This window comes from Manis javanica, chromosome 5 (assembly GCF_040802235.1).
Source record: "Manis javanica isolate MJ-LG chromosome 5, MJ_LKY, whole genome shotgun sequence".
In the NCBI taxonomy this organism is placed as follows: Eukaryota; Metazoa; Chordata; class Mammalia; order Pholidota; family Manidae; genus Manis; species Manis javanica.
Genome location: NC_133160.1, coordinates 119,099,308 through 119,119,981, shown reverse-complemented (window position 1 = coordinate 119,119,981; position 20,674 = coordinate 119,099,308). Strand labels below are relative to the sequence as shown.

General features: G+C 35.9%; 1 protein-coding gene across 2 annotated transcripts in view; it reads right to left on the bottom strand.

Moving 5' to 3' along the window:
- Nucleotides 1-20,674, bottom strand: part of TMPRSS11D (transmembrane serine protease 11D) — a 55,177-nt gene that overhangs the window by 19,059 nt on the left and 15,444 nt on the right. The window contains exons 2-4 of one of the 2 annotated variants that reach the window (XM_017653000.3): nucleotides 12,423-12,544; nucleotides 10,305-10,423; nucleotides 1,187-1,254 (exon numbers count right to left, since the gene is read on the bottom strand). In XM_017653000.3, coding sequence (XP_017508489.3) covers nucleotides 1,187-1,254; nucleotides 10,305-10,423; nucleotides 12,423-12,544 — 309 coding nt within the window. The remainder of the gene's footprint in view (nucleotides 1-1,186; nucleotides 1,255-10,304; nucleotides 10,424-12,422; nucleotides 12,545-20,674) is intronic. The other variant, XM_037026629.2, reaches the window with a different exon arrangement.

Here is a 20,674-nt window from a genome sequence, read left to right as displayed (position 1 = left end):
ACAATAGAGAACAGACTAGCTAGCTACCAAAGAACATTTTGACTGAAGGACAGTTTCTTTAAAGCAGCAATGGAAGGCAGTATATAAAATATACTAATATTTCATCAGTGTAAATTTTACAATGTATAAATATAAAATATTTAATATATAAAAATATAATACTATTTTATTAATAGAGATAAAATAGCTATCAACTTAGAATTTTATATCCACACTAAAGTATTATTCAAGACTGAGGCTAAAGTAAGGACATTGTTTCAGATGAAAGCAAAACAAGGAAGGCATAGTACAGAGACCTTCACAAGAAAGTACTAATGTCAGTGCGCACCAAACTGATAGAAATTCAGTTTGGAAAATACTCTTCCCATGGATTCTTCCTACTTCTCTGACTCCTCAATGAAATTTATCCGACCAAAGATCCTTGCTCCTAGGTACTTACTAGGTGACTTTACAGAGAATAAGAAAGATTAATTGTCTGTGGTGTTAGTATTTGAGAAAAAATTGGTACAATTTCTCTCCTTCCAAAAAACTTTTGGATATTATCTGAAAGATTAATCAATATGGGCATTTGAGGAATTTCAGGTAAGGTCAGTGAGGGTGACTACTTTAGTTGGGAGGGCCTGTCTCATCCCATCATGTGGATAGGTAAGTATTCAGCTAAGCCAGGAATGTCAAATAACTAGCATGCATGCAACTACTCTCCCTGTTATTAATTCATGACAGATATGATCAGATTTGGCCACATCATCCTTTATAGTATGGCATTCCAGGCAGATAAAAACCAAAAAGCCACATTTGATGTTGGTTACAGTGTTCTGATCTTGGATGAATATGCCCAGGGCCACAGCATTTGCACAACTCCAGAGGGCACTGTTTACATAGACTGCAATGTGAGTGGTATCCAATGGATTTGTACAACATGACGGCCCTGTTTCTATACTTTAATTCAGCTTTCTTTCCTCTCTTCCTTTCCATCAAGAATTATAGTATTATGGTTATTTATATTAATAGGTAAATAGATCATATAACATTTTTTGGCATTGTTTTATAAGATATAGATGATGCTATTTTCATAACACTGTGACAACTTGTGTGAACATTTCATTCATTATCCGTTCTGTGAACAAAAGGCAAATGGGCTAAATTGCATCTAAGCTTATGTATTTTTTGATGTAGTTCCACTCACCTCACTGTGACAACATGAGCTCTGATGAACTGATTTCTTAAATTTGATTCTTTGAATGTTTTAGTAATCTGTAGAAAAAAAGGAAAATTACCTCTCTATAGTTCTTCCTCTCTTTCCTCTTCCCAACCTTGCAACATGGACTTATGTTCATGAGGAATAGAGACTTGAGTTTTCAGTTCAGTTTAATTCAGTATAGTTCGATTTCATCTCAGAACACATGGGAATGATTTAGGCAGGTTATATAGCCTTTTAATGCAGTGCCTATTCATATATTACACAAAGATGATAATGGACAGTGTGTATCTTTGCTAAAAGTCATCTAAACACATCAGATATTTTACTCTGTGAGAATCCACGTTGTGTGATTTGGTGGCTATTCCCAGGGTGTTGGTGTAGGAGCCAAGCCAACACTAGGGGAGTCCACTGATACAACTTACATTGTGTGTTCCCACAATAACTGTTTTTATTTTTATTCTTTTATACTCAGTTTTTATTGAAATGTAGTTTATATGCAATATTATATTGGTTAATCACTGTTTATATACAATATAAAATAGTTTATATGCAATATTATAATTGGTTAATCACTAAGATGAAAACAGTGATCCATCGATTATATACATTATAAATGCTCACCATGGTAAATGTATTTACCATCTGTCACCATACAAAGATATTACAATATTATGAGCTACATTCCCTATGCTGTACTTCCATCTCTGTGGCAAAATTATTTTATAATTTACCTCTGAAGTTTGTACCTCTTTATCCCTTTCATCTATTTCACCAATTAACCCCTCTCCCTAGTACCCAGCCATCCATTCTCTGTTTATGAGTCTATTTCTGTTTTATTTGTTTTGTTCTTCAGAGTCCACATATAGGTGAAACCATATGGTATTCCTCTTTCTCTGAGTGACTTATTTCACTTATAATACCCTCTAGGTCCATTCATGTTGTTACAAATAGCAAGATTCCTTTCCTTTTTATGGCGGAGTAATATTCCATTGTATATATGAACCACATCTTTTTTATCCATTATCTATTAATGGACACTTTAGTTGCTTCCATATCTTGGCTATCATAAATAATGTGGCTATAAACATGAGGGTGCATGTATCTTTTTGAATTAGTTTCATTTTCTTTGCATAGATTCTCAGAAGTAGAATTGCTGGTATCATATAGTATTTCTCTTTTTTGTTTTTTAAGGAACTTCCATACTGCTTTCCATAGGGCTACATCAATTTACGTTCCCACCAACAGTATAGGAGAGTTGCCTTTTCTCCACATCCTTGCCAACACTTGTTATATTTTGTCTTATTGATAGTAGCCATTCTGACTGGTGTGAGGTGCTACTTCAGTGTGTTTTTGGTTTCCATTTCCCTGATGATGAGTGATTTTGAGCATTTTTTCATGTATCTGTTGGCTATCTGCAGGTCTTCTTTGGAAAAATGTTCTATTCAGTAGTTTCTATGCCCAATTTTTGACATCTAAAAAATTGTTTTTAAATGGGTAAAACCAGCTTAAAATAAGTAGCATTGGAAAGCTTGATGTGAAAAATGGAAAAAGAATCAAAGGGTAGTCTTTTCTTTGTTTTTCTGATCAATGCCTAAGCAGCAGAGGTTATTTTTAACATCAGCTGGTAATTTCCTGACCTAACCCTAGTTATCTCCCTGGATCATTGCTTACTTCTAGCAATGGTCTTCTTTGGGTATGAAGTTCAGCCTCACAGTGAACTAGGAGTAGTTCTATAACTGGAACTGTTCCCTAGGATGCAGGTTCAGAAGTACTGAAGTTCATAAGGGAGAGTAGATCCTGCTGCTTGTGCTGTGTGGTTGCGACAAGGTAGAGGTGGATGTGAGAAGATGAAGATGGGGATATTAAGTATTACATTAAGGCAGGATTTGAAAGCAATTCTTGAGACTCTAAAGTTTATGCAATCTTTATTACACCAGTTATATCTTTAAAAATACCCATTCATGTAGGCTGATGTCAAACCAACCAGTTGCTTGAAAAAATGAAAATTTTCTTTCCACAGGGACTTTGAACATTTTTGAGAATAATGAGAGCATTGGTTTTATAGAAATAATTCATGTTCATTTTAAAGAATCAAGAAATACCAGTATTAAGAAAAAAGAAAAAAGTCATCCCAAATTTTATGATCTTTGCCATCATTTGGTGAGCAATATTCCAGAAGTATGGTTTAATATATTTATTAATACCATATAGGAGGTATTTTAATAAGATAATTTAACTTTAATATTACTAGACTTTAACAAAAAAAAAGGGAGCTGACCTAAAGCTGAAGTAATTTTTAAAATTTGGATAAATATTTCTGTAATTCTATGTTATGGCTTGATATTGCATCAGCATAGTCTAGACTGGATAAAAATGTTAAAAATCTACTTGAATTATGACATTTGTTATGTGGAAAACATTAGTGAGGACTAAGATAAACCATATAGAGAAATCAAGTTGGCTAATTGGTTGATATCTATATACAAGGATAACAAAAGAGTCTAGTGGATAAAATTCATATTTTACAGAGTGGTTGAAAATACTCTTGGCTCTTCATTAGAATTTATTCAATGTTTGGTAGACAATCAATGAGCAAAGGGTGGCAAAAAGATGGAGTAGCATGGCAAGGAGAAAACCTCTTCCTACATACACGCGGAGGAAACAACCACAGCAAATACAACTGACCCTGCAAACGACCCAAAGAATGCAAACAGAACATTTACAATTGGTGAAGAAAAGAAAACCACATTGTGAAAGGTAGGGTACAGAGCTGTGATCATCTGGGGCCCAAGCCCAGCCCACAAGCAGAAGGAAGAGGAACAGAGAGGGGAGGGGATGAGCACTCAAGAAACCTGCACACTTGGCCCTGGAGATCTGCTCTGAGAACATGAGTCTAGATTGCATTGGGATTTGGTGATAAATGGGGTTGGACACCCAGGAGTGTTGGAACACTCTGGAAGGCTGAGACTCTTGACGCTTGAGGAGAACAGGCATACTCCATTGGTCCTGGTAGACCCAACACAAAAGTGTGGCAGTTTGAAAGATTTACCAGCAGGGGGAAGTACACCAGAGGAGTGGGGGTTGGAGGGAGCTCTCTTTGGAGGAGAAAAGGATGACACTTCCTCACTAAAACAGATCAGGTGCTTGTGGGAGCCAGATCCAAAATTCTCCATCTCACTTGCTGGTGGCTCAACCCCATGGTTCCTCATGGAATACCCTCCCAGCCCAGTGACCTTGGCCCAGCAGTGGTCTAACTTTGCTGACTGGCAAGTAGAGGGAATGCTGCACTTTCCTGGCTTTCCCTCAGCTAAACTGGCCATATGCTTATGGGAGCCAGTTGTAAACTCTCCACTTGCCCCACTGGCTTAATCCCAGTGCCTGCAGGTGTACCCACCTGCTCAGCATGTATGGCCAAGCAACAGTCCACCACTGCTGACTGACAGGCAAAGGATGGCCCTGCCCACAATGAATACCTGCAGAAGTGCCTCACATCACACAAAGGGCATACAGAGGCTAGCTGTGGGGATCAGCCATTTCTGGCAGACAAGCATAAAGGCAGGCCCTCAAGTGAGACTCAGCTGCAAAAGAGAACAAGGCACTGGTTAGCAGAGGATCTTGAGCTTCTGGGAAACACAGGATGTCCACCTCAGGAAGCCATTACTATCAAGACCAGGAAGCATAGCTGATCTGGCTAATACAAAGAACAAACACAGAAGCCCAGACGAAATGAGGAGGCAGAGGAATATGTTCCAAACAAAAGAACAAGATAAAACACCAGAAAAGGGGCTAAATGAAATGGAGATTAACAATCTTCATGATAGAGAATTCAAAATAACAGTCATAAAGATGTTCATTGAACTAGGGAAAAGATGATCTCGGTAAGAATTTCAACAAAGATAGAAAATTTATAAAAGAGCCACTTAGAGCTCAAGAGTACAATAACTAATATGAAAAATACAAATAGAGGGATTGAATAGCAGACTTCAGGAAGCTGAGGACAGAGTCAGTATGATGGAAGATAGAGAACTGCAGAGTAATCAAGCTAAGGAACAGAGAGAGAGAGAATTTCTAACAATGAGAAGATGCTAGGAGAGCTGTGTGACAACTCAAATGAAACAATATTTTCATAATAATGGTACCAGAAGGAGAAGAGAGAGACAAAGGAGTAGAAAGTCGCTTTGAAGAGATAATAGCTGAATACTTCCCCAGTCTGGGGAAGGAAATAGACATCCATGTTCTGGAAGCATAGAGAGTTCCTAACAAGATGAACCCCAGGAAGGCAATACCAAGACATATAGTAATTAAAATGGCAAAGATTAAGGATAGATAATCTTAAAAGCAGCAAGGGAGACAGCTATCTATAATGGAAAATCCATAAGGCTATCAACAGACTTCTCAGCAGAAACTTTACGTGCCAGAAGGGAGTGGCATGAAATATTCAAAGAATTGAAAGGAAAGAAACTACAATCAGGAAGCAAGGTTATCATTCACAACTGAAGGACAAATTAAATAAAAGTTTCCCAGATAAATATAGGGTAAAAGAATTCACAACCACTAAACCAGCCTGACAGGATATGTTAAAGGAACTTATTTAGGACCAAATGGAAATATTCTTAAGTCTATATGTTTTTCATCAGTGTAAATAAACCTACAGTAGAGTTAGTAGACCAATTATTTAATAGGAAGTATGAAGTCCAAAAAACAAAGTAGTAAAATCAGCTATACACAAAATTAGTCAAGGGATACACAAAAAATGTAGATTATGACATCTTAGACATAAAGTGTGAAGGAGGAAGAAGAATGAAAAAGTAGTACTTTTACAATGTGTTTGAAAGCAAGTGACCATCAACTTAATACAGACTGTTATATCTATGAATGTTACTCTGTTCAAAGAGTCAAATAAGTTTGCTATCATACTATTGACCCTTTTCTTGCATTGGACAAAAGTAAAGTAAACAATGGAAAAAGAGTACTATTTTATATATCCGCCTGATTGAAGGTGATAATATTATCTCTATATTCTAGAATAGTCTAGAATCCTCACATCTCAGTAATATTCACAACTGATAAGAATAAGAAATGAGATGTGAATTATTTAGGTAAATTCTAACAAAGTGAATGTCATTAAATCTATTAATAAAACAGCTTATATAAAGGGTAAAACATTACATGTAGAATGTTTATAATTGTCACGTATTTTGCATCTTTAAAGGGAAAATAACTATCCATGGAGATAAATCACTTATTCTTTATGCCATCTCACTTGATTGGTAGTTTTGTTTATAAAATTTGTGAGCTAAATAATGGAGACAGTGTAATTTTTGTTATTTGAATGAATGGCACATGCAAAGTCCTGAGGTGGGAACTAACAGGTTGTGTGTAAGAAATGAAAGAAGGCCAGTGCAATTGTAGCATAGAGAGCAAGGAGTCTAGGGTGATAGAAAGGCCAGACTATGCAGATCTTTTTAGCACGTGAAGCATTTGCTTTTTATCATAAAAAATGGGAAGTCATTTATGTCTTTGTTACCTGTGTGAATGAAAATGAAGTAAATGTTGATTAGAGTTGGCATAAGAGAAAAAAAAGAAAAAGGGAAGTCACTGAAGTGTTTTAAACAAGAGGATAACAATCACATTTTCAATCTGAGAACAATCTCTCTTGCTGAATGTAGGCAATCAGTTTTAGAGAGTAAACTATGCAAATTAGTTATGGTGCTGCTTGAGTACTCCAGAGTAGAGGCGGTGGTTTGTATGGCCATAGTGGTAGCAAATATGGAGAGAAATGAATGGATTTGAGGTAAATACAGAGGAGAAAACCTACACTGGTGGTAATAGATTGGGCATTTGGAATGATAGTATCAGTGAAGAATTCTAGGTTTCTGTTTTGGAAAACTGAATAAGTGGTATTGGTATTCGTGGGGATAGGATTATGTGAAGAAGGCTAGTATGGTGTAGGAGATAATGAGTTTGATTTGGGGATAATAAAATATTTGAGATGTTTTAAGCAGCCAAGTAGAAATATCAAGCTGGCAGTTAGGTGTAAAGATCTGAAGTGCAGAATAAAAGTCTGGGCTGGAGACAGAGTGAGTTATTAGTATATTAACATTGGTCGAAGTAGTGATCATGGATGAGATCATCTAGAGATAGAAAACAGTGCGAGAGGAGAGGAGGGCATAGGTCAAAGCCTTGGGGAAATTTCCACATTTAGTAGCAATGTACAAGAGGGAGAACCTACAGAGGACCTGAACAAGAGCAGCCAAAGGGGCAGGATGAGAAAAACAGGTGAATAAATGGCATGTATATCTTACGTGAAAATCACAAACTCATTGTCTTTTTGCATTAGAATGTACTATAAAAATCATACAGCCCAATGATTTAATTTTACTGATGAATAAACTGAGGACCAGAAAGAGAAGCAAATTGCTTAATATAAAGAAAGTTCTGGGATTATTCCACTGCTCATTAAGTGTAAGGATATTGTGTATGGGACAAGGGTAATGAACACATGTTTCCGTTGGGAAATGGTATCATTCTTGGATTTTGAGTCAGGAGACTGGTTTGAATTCTGGTTCTACCACTTTGCAGTTGAATGGCCTTGGATATGTTTCTTAATCTCACAACCTTTATGCATCTGTAAAAATGATTTATTATTTCATATGGCTGTTGTGAATTGAAGGTTAGATAATATATGTAAAAGTGCTTTGTAAACCATAAATCACTATATGTAAGAGTGCTATTCCTATACTGATTCAAATGTTCAAATTGTTTGTACAGAAGGATAAATAGATGAGAATAACTGGAAATTATATATCAGGAGAAAGAATTTCAGAAATATTTCTCTGCTAGGTATCTATATTTTTAAGCCATAGTATTCTAAATAGTTTGGTATTGGTGAAGGCAAAGATTAATCAGTGAAAGAGAGTACAGTAGAGAAGAAAAAGGAAGAACTTAGCATATGATAAATGTGGCATGACAAACAAATCCATTGCACTATTTAAAACTATTTTGGTACTACCACATAGCTTTTCTTAGGAAAAAAGTTGGATCACTACATTATTACAAAATAAATTACAGGTGAATAAAAGATAAAACTATAAAAACTGAAATACTAAAGTTATAAAAATAAAATGTCAGTGAATATTTTAAAGTATATTTGGAGTAGAGAAAGCCATTTGCAACCTGGCATAAAAGTGAGAAATCATGAAAAGGTTTGATAATTTTGGCTTCATAAAAATTTATATTTATTCGGCATCTCAAAAACCCTACATTATAAATAAGATTGAAAGTCAAATCACATGTAGAAAAATATGTGCAATGTGGATGACAAATTTTCATTTTAGTATTCTAATCAAGAAAGTTTTTTTTAATAAAAGAAAAATGCTTCAGTAAGAAAATGGGCAATGTCAGGACCAAGGAATTAACAAATGAAAATATAAAAGTTACCTATTAATATATGATAACAGTAATCTTATATTACTAGTAATATCATACTAAACACCTTACTAGTAATCAAAGAACTTCAAAACTTCTCACCTATTAACAACAAATAAAAAGATTTGCTATGTCTAGTGTTAATACTGTCTGGAAATAAACTGTGGCATTTCTGCAGTGTAATCTAGAAATTAAAATAAATGTTTAAAATACACAAACAATTATATTGGTATAAACAAATGGTTGAATAAATACCTGGGGAAAACAGACAAATGGAAGAATTTTAAATATTCTTCAAATATTCAAAGCATAACTCTCAATTCCTCTAGTATTTATGTGTGGCTTACACATAGTGTCTTTCTTTCAAAGAGTATAGTGTGGGGAAAACAGAGTAACTCTACAGTATAGAAACCTGATCAAAGTGTCAGCCAGGGGATCAAGGTCAACAGTGATAAGTGATGTTGATAATATGTACCCCTTTCATATGATGCAATGAAAATGACACTTTGACTCAATGATCTTCCTTCTCAAAACCTACAACTGCAGTCTAATAACTAAGAGAAAAACATCAGAAAAACCCCAATTACAGGACATTCTACAAAAAACTGGCCCAGTAATTCTCAAAACTGTCAAGGTTATCAAAAAGAAGGAAAATCTGAGGAACTGTCATAGATGACCTTCCTCAATCATTCTGATTCAACTGTTTATTCTGATTTCACTAAACATTTAAATGACATACCTAACTTCCCTTGCTCTAATTTCATGCTTCTTCATGAAGAAGCTGTGTCATAACTTGGCTTCCAATGAAATTTACCTCTGAGGAAAACATATGTTCAACAAGCAGTTGATTCAGTTTCCCAGTCATGATAGTTCTCAGGATGGATCAATTCATTAGCATCAGCATTACCTGGCAACTTGTTAAAAATGCAAATTCTTGGGTCCACCCTAGATATACTGAATCAGAAACTCTAACACTGGGGCCCAGAAATCTGTGTTTTAACAACCCTGCCAAGTAATTCTGTTACATGCTTAAGTTTTAGAGCTACTGGATTAATTTATGTTCTTAGGACTAAAAAAAGGTAAGGGTAAGTGAGCAACCCTGAGAGTGGTCAGCTCTTGACTCTGCAGGACTGAAGACCAGCCCCTGCTCTGTGGTGACAAAGGAATGCTAAAGGTCTCCCTGTGAAGTTTTCTGGCCAGGCAGCCTGCAGGCATTTTCAAGGGAAAGCCTGAGCTTGCTTTGTATATTTTTTGTGTCTGCCATCGAACCAAAGTGTGATGTCCATGCAAGCATGTCTTTTAACACCTACTACCTGTGTATTTAGTTGGATAAGAAAAAAGGGAAGAAGGCAAAATGAAAAGGATTTTAACAGTCTCCAGGAGAACAGTAATAAATGTTCAACTTTCCAGACAACAGACTTCCAGTCTTGGAGATCATAATCATATAAGATATGCTCTTATTCATGACCCTGCTAACACTTTTTATTTATGACTTAAGAAAATGTAAGAACCACTATACTTGAAAATCAGCTTGAAAAGGCACAAAGGAACACATCCTGTACCATTCAAGGGAGGAAAATACGTAGCGCATCTAGCAATTATAAATATATCACAAAATATTAGATTTATTATCATTCTCATTTTATGATGGAATGCAGAGCAAGTAGTAACTTACCATAGATTCAATACTTCCACTCAAATTCCTACATTTCTGTGTAGCTGGTGAATTTAACTCATCACTGTATTTAACATTGAGGATTTGAAAACTGCAATGGTAAAAGTAAGATTTCTGATCTGTAAAATAAAGAAAAGGCAAAATCAGTCTCACATTACTAAATATGTTAATCTTTAGTTTATTCAGGACTGTGGGAGGCTATATTACACAATTTAAGGGAAGCAAAATTTGCTTCCCTTCGAAGAAAGAAAATTCTAAATATAAATGTAACCAAAATAAAATTATTTTTCTTTCAGTTTTAAAAAATTGGTAAAGCTGAAACTATTAAAGATGTATGAAAATAAGGACAGCATTATTTGAGAAATTAAATTGCTCAGAAATATAATTTCATTCTACCATATTTTAGGGAGATTTGTGACTGCAGATTTTTTCATTCAAGAACTATTCATAACATCTATAATATGGTACTATTCATTTATCATTAAGGAACAGCCCAAAGTAATTTTGAATAGTTTTAAAACAATATTTCAAGTAATAGTTTTTCTAGAAGAATTCTTGTGGACTAAATTAGGAAATAAGTCTTCTAACAAGATATCTAATCTCCTGCCCAATGTGAATTACTGTTATCCAAAGGGTTTTCCAAAGGATATATATTCAATGGTGTGAGGGAAATAAAAATCCCTAAAACATACCTGTACATATCTTAGAAACATTATGAACATGGACATAACTTAATCTGTCTCAGGAAAAATTCCTGCTTCCTTTTGATCATTCATATTATGCAGGAAAATATGTTAGGAAAGAGTTGGACATTCTGGGGAAAAATAGTGTACTCCTTTGTGCCAGAGATACAAGTCTTCCGAAGGCCACCAATAGTATCTGGGGTGCACTTTGAAGATGGTTTACTGAGGCTCCTCCCTTTGTGTTTAAGTGCGACTACACAGTGTCATTAAGAGTGAAAATTAAATAATTTATTCCAAAATCTGATGCTTCCTTTTCCCACCTTTATAATTCACTTTAGATTTAGTTGATGCCAGGTGATTTGATAGCAAACGTAGTCAAAAGCAGTATTTAGTCACAACTTTATGATTGGATTGGCTGAAAGATTATTCCTAGTTCATAGGTTTCCTGAAATTGGTAATTTTATTGTACTACTGTGAGTTTTCCAACCTTTGATTAAGCAGTTTTATCCATTTGCAAATGGCAAAAATTTATGTTCTATACAGTGAAATATGTTCTTTCTTAATCTCTCTAAACACTCACACATACCCATACACTTACACACATAACCCCCCAAACCCATTCAATTTAAATGGTTTGACAGAAAAATAGCTGTAAAAAAACCCTCTAAGTGTATTTTTAAGTGAAAAAAGCAGATTATAGCATGTATTACCTAGAGAAATTTGACACATTTTTTAATCTATGTTAAACCATGTCAAAGAATATTTTCACTGCTATATTAAGGAAAGCTGTTTATGAATGAGCAAGGTATATGTGTTCTTTATATTGTTTCTCATCTAAGTAGCCCATATTTTTTGATGTAATAACAAATAAACAGAATGAAAGAAACAAATAATAAAAGAACAAAATCCGTTTTTAAACTTCAATTTTATCCCTTCTACTTTATTGCAAATTCATCTCTTGTCACAACTGCTCTGCTCTTAAGACTGTTTTCAGGAGACAGATCATGAAGTAACAAATACTTGGGCATATCCACCTTTTTATTGAAACTTAAAACTTTGCAATGTTTCACTTTTACAATTGTGTTAGGTTATTAAATGGAGAAGGAAATCCTGGTGTTAATGAAAAAAACATAATAGGCAAAATTCTAATATCAGAAAAGTGCCAAGATATTTTTTTTCTTTGGTTAAAATAATTCTTGCTTGGGTAGTCATATTTATTATACTAAGGCTGAAAAAATAGAAGAGAGAAAATACTCATCGAGGGAAAGTATAGGCACAAACCCATGTCTAGGGATATATATATATATATATATATATGATGTATAATTATATTAAGAAATAAAAGTGGCAATAAAGAGAATGCCAAACTTTTAATCTGAAAATATATTTAGTTATTTAGTCTGAAGAGTGGCACTTTTAAACTTCTGGTACTTACCAAAAGCTAAAAAGTGGACAAGCAGTGCTATGGTCACCGCCAGGATTACCACCACTGCAACAGCAATGAAACACACAACATAGGGATTCAGGCATCTTGAGGTCCATGGTGCCCGTACTGGCCTTAGAAGAAGAGAGAAATATCAAAGGCTACTCATCTCACTCAGGGAAGCCATTATTTCAGTGCTCATGACCACTTTCTACCTTCCTAAGTTTCTTAGCTTGTACATGCTTGCATTTACAGGAAATAGAAGAATTCTTGATCAGACTGTAGTCCTGGAAATGAACCCGAACTGAGCAACATTCTTTTTAATGTTTTTTTAAAGATTTATTATTTATTTACAGTTGATATAGAATCTTATATTGGTTTCAAGTACACAACACAGTGCTTCAGCAATTACCCATATTATTAAATCCTCATCCCACTAGTGCAGTTACTGTCTGTCCACATAGGAAGATGTTACCGAACCACGGACTACATTCTACATGCTGTACTACCACCCAAGTGATGAACTTATATTATGATTGAGAATTATCCTGCTCATCCTCCCCACCCATTCACACCCCAGCCCTTCTCCCATGGTAATTGCTAGTCACTTCTCAATGTCTCTGAGTGTATTGCTATTTTGTTTTGTTTTATATTCCACATAAGTGAAATTATGTGGTATTTGTCTTTCTCCACCTGACTTATTTCACTTAGCATAATATCTTCCAACTCCATCCATGTTGTTGCAAATGGCAGGATTTCTTTTTCATTTTTATATGGCTGAATAATATCCCATTGTGTATATGTACCACCTCTTCTTTATCCATTCATCTATTGATGGACACTCTGGTCACTTCCATATCTTGGTTCTTGTAAATAATGTGGCAATAAACAAAAGGGTACATATATCTTTTTGAATCAGGGATTTTGTTTTCTTTGGGTAAATTCCTAGAAGTGGAATTATTGGGTGGCATGGTATTTTTATTTTTTATTTTTTGAAGAACCTTCATACTGCTTTCCACACTGGCTGCAACAATTTACGTTTCCACCACAGTATAGGAGGGTTTCCTTTTCTCCATGTCCTTGCCAATACTTGTTATTTCTTGTCTTCTGGGTAATGGTCATTCTGACTGGTGTGAGGTGATACTTCATTGTAGTTTTGATTTGCATTTCCTTGATTCTTAGCAATGTGGAGCATCTTTTCACGTGCTTGTTGCCATTTGTATTTTTCCTTTGGAAAAGTGTATGTTCAGGTCTTCAGCCCATTTTTCATCAGGTTATTTGTTTTTTTTAGTGTTGAGTCATATGAGTGCTTCATGTGTTTTGCATGTTAGCCCCTTATCTGATAAATTGTTTATGAATATATTCCCCCTTATTGTAGGTTGCCTTTTCTGTTGATGTTGTCCTTTGCTGTTCAGAAGCTTTTTAGTTTTATGTAATCCTAATTGTTCAATTTTTATTTTGTTTCCCTTGCATGGAGAGATGTGTCCAGAAAAATATTGCTCATGTTTATGTTAAAGAGATATTTGCTTATGTTTTCTTCTAAGAGTTTTTTATGGTTTCATGTCTTACATTTAGGTCTTTAATCCATTTTGAATTTACTTTTGTGTATGGTGTTAGTAAGTAAGCCAGTGTCATTCTCTTGCATGTAGCTGTCCAATTTTCCCAACACCAGTTATTGAAGAGACTGTCTTTTCTATATTAATTTCCATGGCACATTTGTCATACATAATTGACCATGTAAGTGTGGGTTTATTTCTGGGATCTCTATTCTGTTCCACTGATCAATGGGTCTATTCGTGTACCAGTATCAAACTGTTTTGATCGCTATAGGTTTGTAGTATAGCTTGAAGTCAGGGTTGAGACCCACAGCTTTGCTCTTCTTTTTTAAGATTGCTTTGGCTATTCAGGGCTTTTGTGGTTCCATATGAATTTTAGATTTTTTGCTCTAGTTCATTGAAAAACGTTATTGATATTTTGCTAGGGATTGCACTGAATCTGTAAATTGCTTGGAGCCAGATGACCATTTTGACAATAGCAATTCTTTGTCTCTTCTTGAATTTCTCTCATGAGTGTCCTATAGTTTACAGAGTACAGTTCTTTCACCTCCTTGGTTAGGTTTATTCCTAGGTATTCTTTTTGATGCAATTATAAGTGGAATTGTTTTCTTGATTTCTCTTCTGTTAGTTCATTGTTAATATATAGGAATGAAGCGGATTTCTGTACATTGATTTGTATCCTGAAATTTTACTGAATGCAGTTATTCTAATAGTTTTTTTTAGTGGCATCTTTAGGGTTTGAACTGCTTTGGCAGTGTCTGACATATGTTCAGCCATTCTATTTTTGTTTTAATTTGTCTCCATGTATTGCTCGATTTATTCTTTGATTTTTTTTTATTGATCCCTTGATTATTTAGAAGCATGTTGTTTAGCTTCCATGTGTTTGTGGGTGTTTGTTTTCTTCATGTGATTTATTTCTATTTTCATACCATGGTGATCTGAAAGGATGCTTGATACAATGTCAGTCTTTTTGTATTTATTGAGACTCTCTTTGTGTCCTAATATGTGATCTATACTGTAGAATGTCCCATGTGCACTTGAGAAAAATGTGTACCCTGCTGTTTTCGATGGAAAGTTCTCTGAGTATATATCTGTAAGTCCATCTGATCTTATATGTTGTTCAGTGCCTCTGTTTCCTTATTTATATTTTGTTTGGATGATTTTTCCATTGATGTAAGTGATGTGCTGAAGTTCCTTCATATGATTGAGTTGTAGTCTATTTCTCCCTTTAGTTTCATTAGTATTTGTTTACATATTTAGTTGCTCCTATGTTGGGTGCATAAATATTTATAATGGTTTCATTGTCTTGTTGGACATATCCTTTATCATTATGTAATGTTCTTCTTTGTCTCCTGTTATTGCATTTTAAAATCTATTTTGTCTGATACAAGTAATGTTACTCTTGCTTTTTTCTCCCTATTATTTGCATGAAATATCTTTTTCCATCATTTCACTTTCAGCTTATGTATGTTTTTGGGTTTGAAATGAATCTCTTGTAGGCAGCATATAGATGGGTATTTTTTATCCATTCTGCCACCCTGTGTCTCTTGATTGGTACATTCAGCCCATTTAACTTAAGGTAGCTATTGATAGGTATGTACTTATTCCCATTTTATTAATAATTTTCTGATTGTTTTTGTAGTTCCTCTCTGTTCCTTTCTTCCTCTCTTATATTCTTCTCTTGTTATTTGATTGTTTTCTTGAGCGTTGTGGTTTTGTTTCTTTTTTTAAAAATTTTTGTTTATCTATTATAGGATTTAGGCTTTTGGGTCCCATAGGGTCATAGTTTCCTAAATATGTAACAGTTTATATTAAGTTGATGGTTGCTCTATTTTGAATATAGTCTAAAAGTACCTCTTTTTAATTCTTCTTCCTCTTCCATACTTTGTGTATTAGATGTCATAATCTGCATTTTTTTCTGTATCCATTGACTGATTTTGTTTACAGTTAATTTTACTACTTTTTTTGTCATACTTGCTTAGTTAGTAATTGGTCAATTACCTTTACCTTGAGTTTATTGTCAATGATGAAAAATATTTAGGCTGAAGAACATTTCCATTTACAGAAGTCCCTTTAAAATATCCTGTAAGGCCAGTTAGTGGTGGTGAATCCTTTTAACTTCTGTTTATCTGGAAAACTTTTAATCTCTCCTTCAATTCTGGATGATAACCTTGGTAGGTAGAGGATTCTTGATTGAAGGTCCTGTTTTAATACATTAAATATTTCATGCATTTCTTTCTGGTCTGTAAAGTTTCTGCTGAGAAATCTGCTGATAGCCTGATGGGTTTTCCCTTATAACTAATTTTCTGCTTCTCTCTACCTGCTTTCAATACCTTCTATTTCTATTTATCTTTTATCTTTGTCCTTTTAATTATTGTATGTCCTGGTATTATCTTCCCTGGGTTCATTTTGTTAGGGGCTCTTTGCACTTCCAGAACCTGAATGTCTATTTCCTTCTCCAGACTGAGGATTTTAAACAGTTATTTCTTCAAAGAGACTTTCTACTCCTTGATCTCTTCCTCCTGGTACCCCATTATGGGAATAGTATTTTGTTTGGAGCTGTCACTTAGCTCTCTCAACATCCTCTCATTTCTAGAGATTCTTTCTTTTTTCCTATTCCTCTAGTTTCACTTTTTCTCTTCTCTGGTTTCCATGTCTTTGATTGTCTCCTCTATTTATAGAAATCTATTATCCATTTCCCCCATTGTATTTTTCATTTCAGTTACTGTGTTCTTTAGATCTGAGTGGCATTTTTTCCAACTCTTGTATGTCTTTGTTGAAGTTCTCCTTGAGATCGGAAATTCTTTACCACAGGTCAGTGAGCATATTTGTGACTTACTTTTAAATTTTTATCAAGAAGATTGGTGATCATCATTTCATTTAGTCCTCTTTACAGTGTCTTATCCTTTTATTTTGTTTGGAACATATTCCTCTGCCACCTAAATTTTTCTATGTTTCTTCTCTTGTATTAGATAGATCCATTATACCTCCTGGTCTAGAGAGTAATGGCTCTATGAAGAAGGTGTCCTGTGGTTCCCAGAGTCCAAGACTTTCCTCACCAGTCCTGATTCTCCTTTGTGGTGGAGCTTCAGTTGCTGTTGGTCAGCAGGGCTGCTTTTCTGCCTATCTGCTGACAGTGGCTGATCTTAGTCAGCAGAGGTCCTCTGTGACTTGTGCATGGGTGCTTCTGCTGGTATTGTTGTGTACAGGGCTGCCCTCTGTCTACCTGCAGTGATAGTAGGGCTGCTGGCCCAACAGGTTGGGTAGCACAGGTGTGCAAGGGATTGTGGCTTTGGGCTGCCAGTGAGGACGAAGGACCATTTGGAGTTGGTTCCTGCAGGCACCTCCCCTGTTGGGCTGTGAGTGGGCTGGGAAAGTTGAGAAAGCCTCCCTCTGCCTGCCAGGTAAACAGTCTTCCTCTCTGCCAGGCAGCGAAGTCTGACCGCTGCTGGGTCATTTGGGACTGTTGGGTGGGTGGGCTGATAGTCTGTAGGGACATGCCTTGGGACTGAACCACCAGAGAGGTTGATGGAGTGTTTGGGTCTACTTCAAGTGCCTGACCAGTTGGGCTGAGGAAGGGCTGGGAAATAGCATCTACCTGCCCTTTCTTCTGCAGAGAGAACTCCCTCCAGCCCCCAACCATCTGGAACCCTTTCCTCTGCTAGTAAATCTTTCAACCTGCTGCCCTCTCTGTTGGTTCTCAGCAGGACCAATGGAGCATGCCTGTCCTCCACAAGAGACAGGAGTCTCAGCCTCCCAGAGTACTCCAATGCTCCCTGGCATCCAGCCCTGTTAATCACTGAAGCCCAGTGCAATGTGGACTTGTTTTTCCAGTGCAGATCTCCAGGGCCAGGTGTGCAGAGTTCCTGAGAACTTATCCCCTCCCTGCTCTGTTCCTCTCCCTCCCACTTTTGGGGGACATGGGGTAAGGGCTAGATTGATTGTGGCTATGCCATTTTACCCCCTCTGTGTGGTCTTCTCTTCTTCACCTTTTAGGTGGTCTGGCCTGCAGTCTTCAGGCCATTTTCAGGCTTAGTTGTATTTGCTGTAGCTTCTTCCTTGTGTATATGTGGGAGGAGGTTTTCACCTTACCTTCCTACTCTGCCATCTTTTTCCCTTCTGTTCCCTTTTTAATGGTTTTTCTTTCAGTTTTTTTTTTCAGCACAAAAATGTGGACTTTTATGTAGTTTAATAGAAGAGTAAGGGAATCAGACCTATGGATTGCAATTGCTTTCCCTTCTTCCAGTTGAAGCTTTCAAAAATAAGGCTAATTGTTCTCTGTTTTGCTATAACTCCTTCCAGGATCCCATGTTGGGCCCTTACTGTAGCCAGCTCACTTACCTGGGCATCATCCCCAGGGAGGTACAGAAGAGAGATCCTTTGGGTAAGGAAAGCAGTGGAGGGAGTCAGAACAGTAGCATTCCTTACTGTAATAGTGTCCATACTATTAAAAATGGGGATGTGGCCAGAGGTTGTGAGGAGAGATCCAGGAGAGTAGCAAGGCGCTGACATGAATTAGAACTGCACCAACAGCAGGGTATTTGTGTGATTTTTCCTCTTACCTCCCATGAATTTGTCAACTGCAGTATAGACCAAGAGATTTGTACAAATATAGTATCTGGTGCTATATTAGAGAGATAGCCCAGATTCAGCAATCTTCACTGCCTTTCTCCTCACCACCACACACTGGAGAGGTCACCAGAATTGCCATGTGTGAATTCCTATTTCATCCCTTTTTTGCTTGGAGATCATATTATCATTTCTCTGAGACTTTCTTCATTGGAGAACTAGAAATAATAATGCGTGCCTGACAGCCTTGTTGAAAAAAGGAAGACCAATCTCATTGAAGGCCAATGAGATTATGTTAGGAGTTATAAAGTATGTATTTCTAGTTAAGTAGGTTCTCATCCACTAGGCTGTGAGCACCTTGAGGTGGTATTCATGCTTATATTTCTGATACTTTGTAGGTGCCTAGGATGTATAGATAGTACATAAATATTTATAACATTTATAAATATCAGTTGCATATAACCCCAAGGAATGGTTTAGATATGAAAGTCTTACCATAGCTGAATATGTTACATTTAACCAGAATGTAGTCTGACTTTCATGTTTTCATTTGTTTTGCCAACATTCTGGTGTAAGTGGGAAGGGAGTGAGGGTCAGCAATTCTCAGATATTCATGTTTCCCAGCAGGGTTGCCTGGTATTTGAGCTCTACCCACCACAGACTTAGAGGAGGGTACACCCTGGTATTTTGCAGTGTATTGCCTATGCTTTGCATGCTGTATCTTTGGAACCTGTAACATTTCAAAAGTTTGTTGGAAGTAGACATAGATTTGCCAACTTTCAATTTTGCTCAATGAACATGTTAAAAATTATAAAGATTGACCATGCTCAAACATTATTATTTAATAAAAGGACAATTAAATACATAAAAGCAGGGGGTATGTAATCTCAGAATAATAAAAAAGATGATGGATAATTTGGTGTTTGCTTTATGGAATCCTCTTTACTACTTTCTTATTTGTTCATTTTGCTGTACTAGTAGAAACCGACTTTCACTTACACTGGTCCAGAGTCCAGCATTTGACCATTTTCAAATTGGAGAGAATTGGCACTGACATTTCCTGAGTTTTGAGCCTCACTTTACTAATCTGTTACCTTAAGGTATTGTGCCAATGACATGTGATCACAAATGCACAATGTTCGGCATTTGTGCGTTCAGTAAATTTAGTAGCTGCTAAGCAGTGGGAAAGCCAAAAGGAGAGAGAATTGGAGTCAAGGCTAAACCGAAAAGCCTACGAAGTATCAAACTGATTGATCCTCAATCAAGGATTGACTGTATTTACAGAGATGAACTGATTTGTCAAGACTTATGAGTGTAGAGAAGCACTGAAAAAGATTAAGCTGGAGGTCTAAACGCTGAAAAACAAAACCAAAGGCCAGAGTCAGCATGTGCTTCAGCTTGGATGAACCTCTCAAAAGAATGACTTTAGAGCCAACTTTGCTTAAGTTTATGGAAAACATCTTAAACTCAGTGACTGAAAAGCACTGTGAGACATATGATTCAATAAGCAAGGGTGTGGACCAAATTATCTTAATCTCACAAGCCATACTTAATTGCATAAGAATGGCTCGTTCCACCCTATACAAATAGCTGAAGAAATATCTGCTGTCTTCTTAGTAGTGCAGATTGTTGAACTTCTGTATCTGGTTGGTTATAAAGCTTATGCCAATACAAGCTAAACTGTGACCAGTATTTACTTTGTAAACTATTAGAGAAAATATGTTTGTAAACACTGACTTTTTCATAATGCAATGGAAATCTATGTAAGAAAATGCTTTTAACGCAGCACCATGATGTGTGAGGTTTTTAATATTTGTATTTAAACAGAATAACAAATATTTAGTTGTGACATGTTTAACCAGCTTCCCTCTCTGTCTCTCTCTCATTGACTTGGAAAAGTTACATGAATGTTGGAAAAGTTATTCTATACTTTTATTATGAGAGCCAAAGTGTCAGGCATTGTACATGTATATTGCTAATCTTCACAATAGTCTTGCAAAGTAGGTATTATGATCCCAATTTGAAGAGAAGGGTATCTAAGTCTCAGAGAGTAAATAACTCCTAATTACTCAAGTAACAGAGCTGGAAATGGAAACCATGTTGGCTTGAATCAAAGAACATGCACTTCTTCTCATGTAT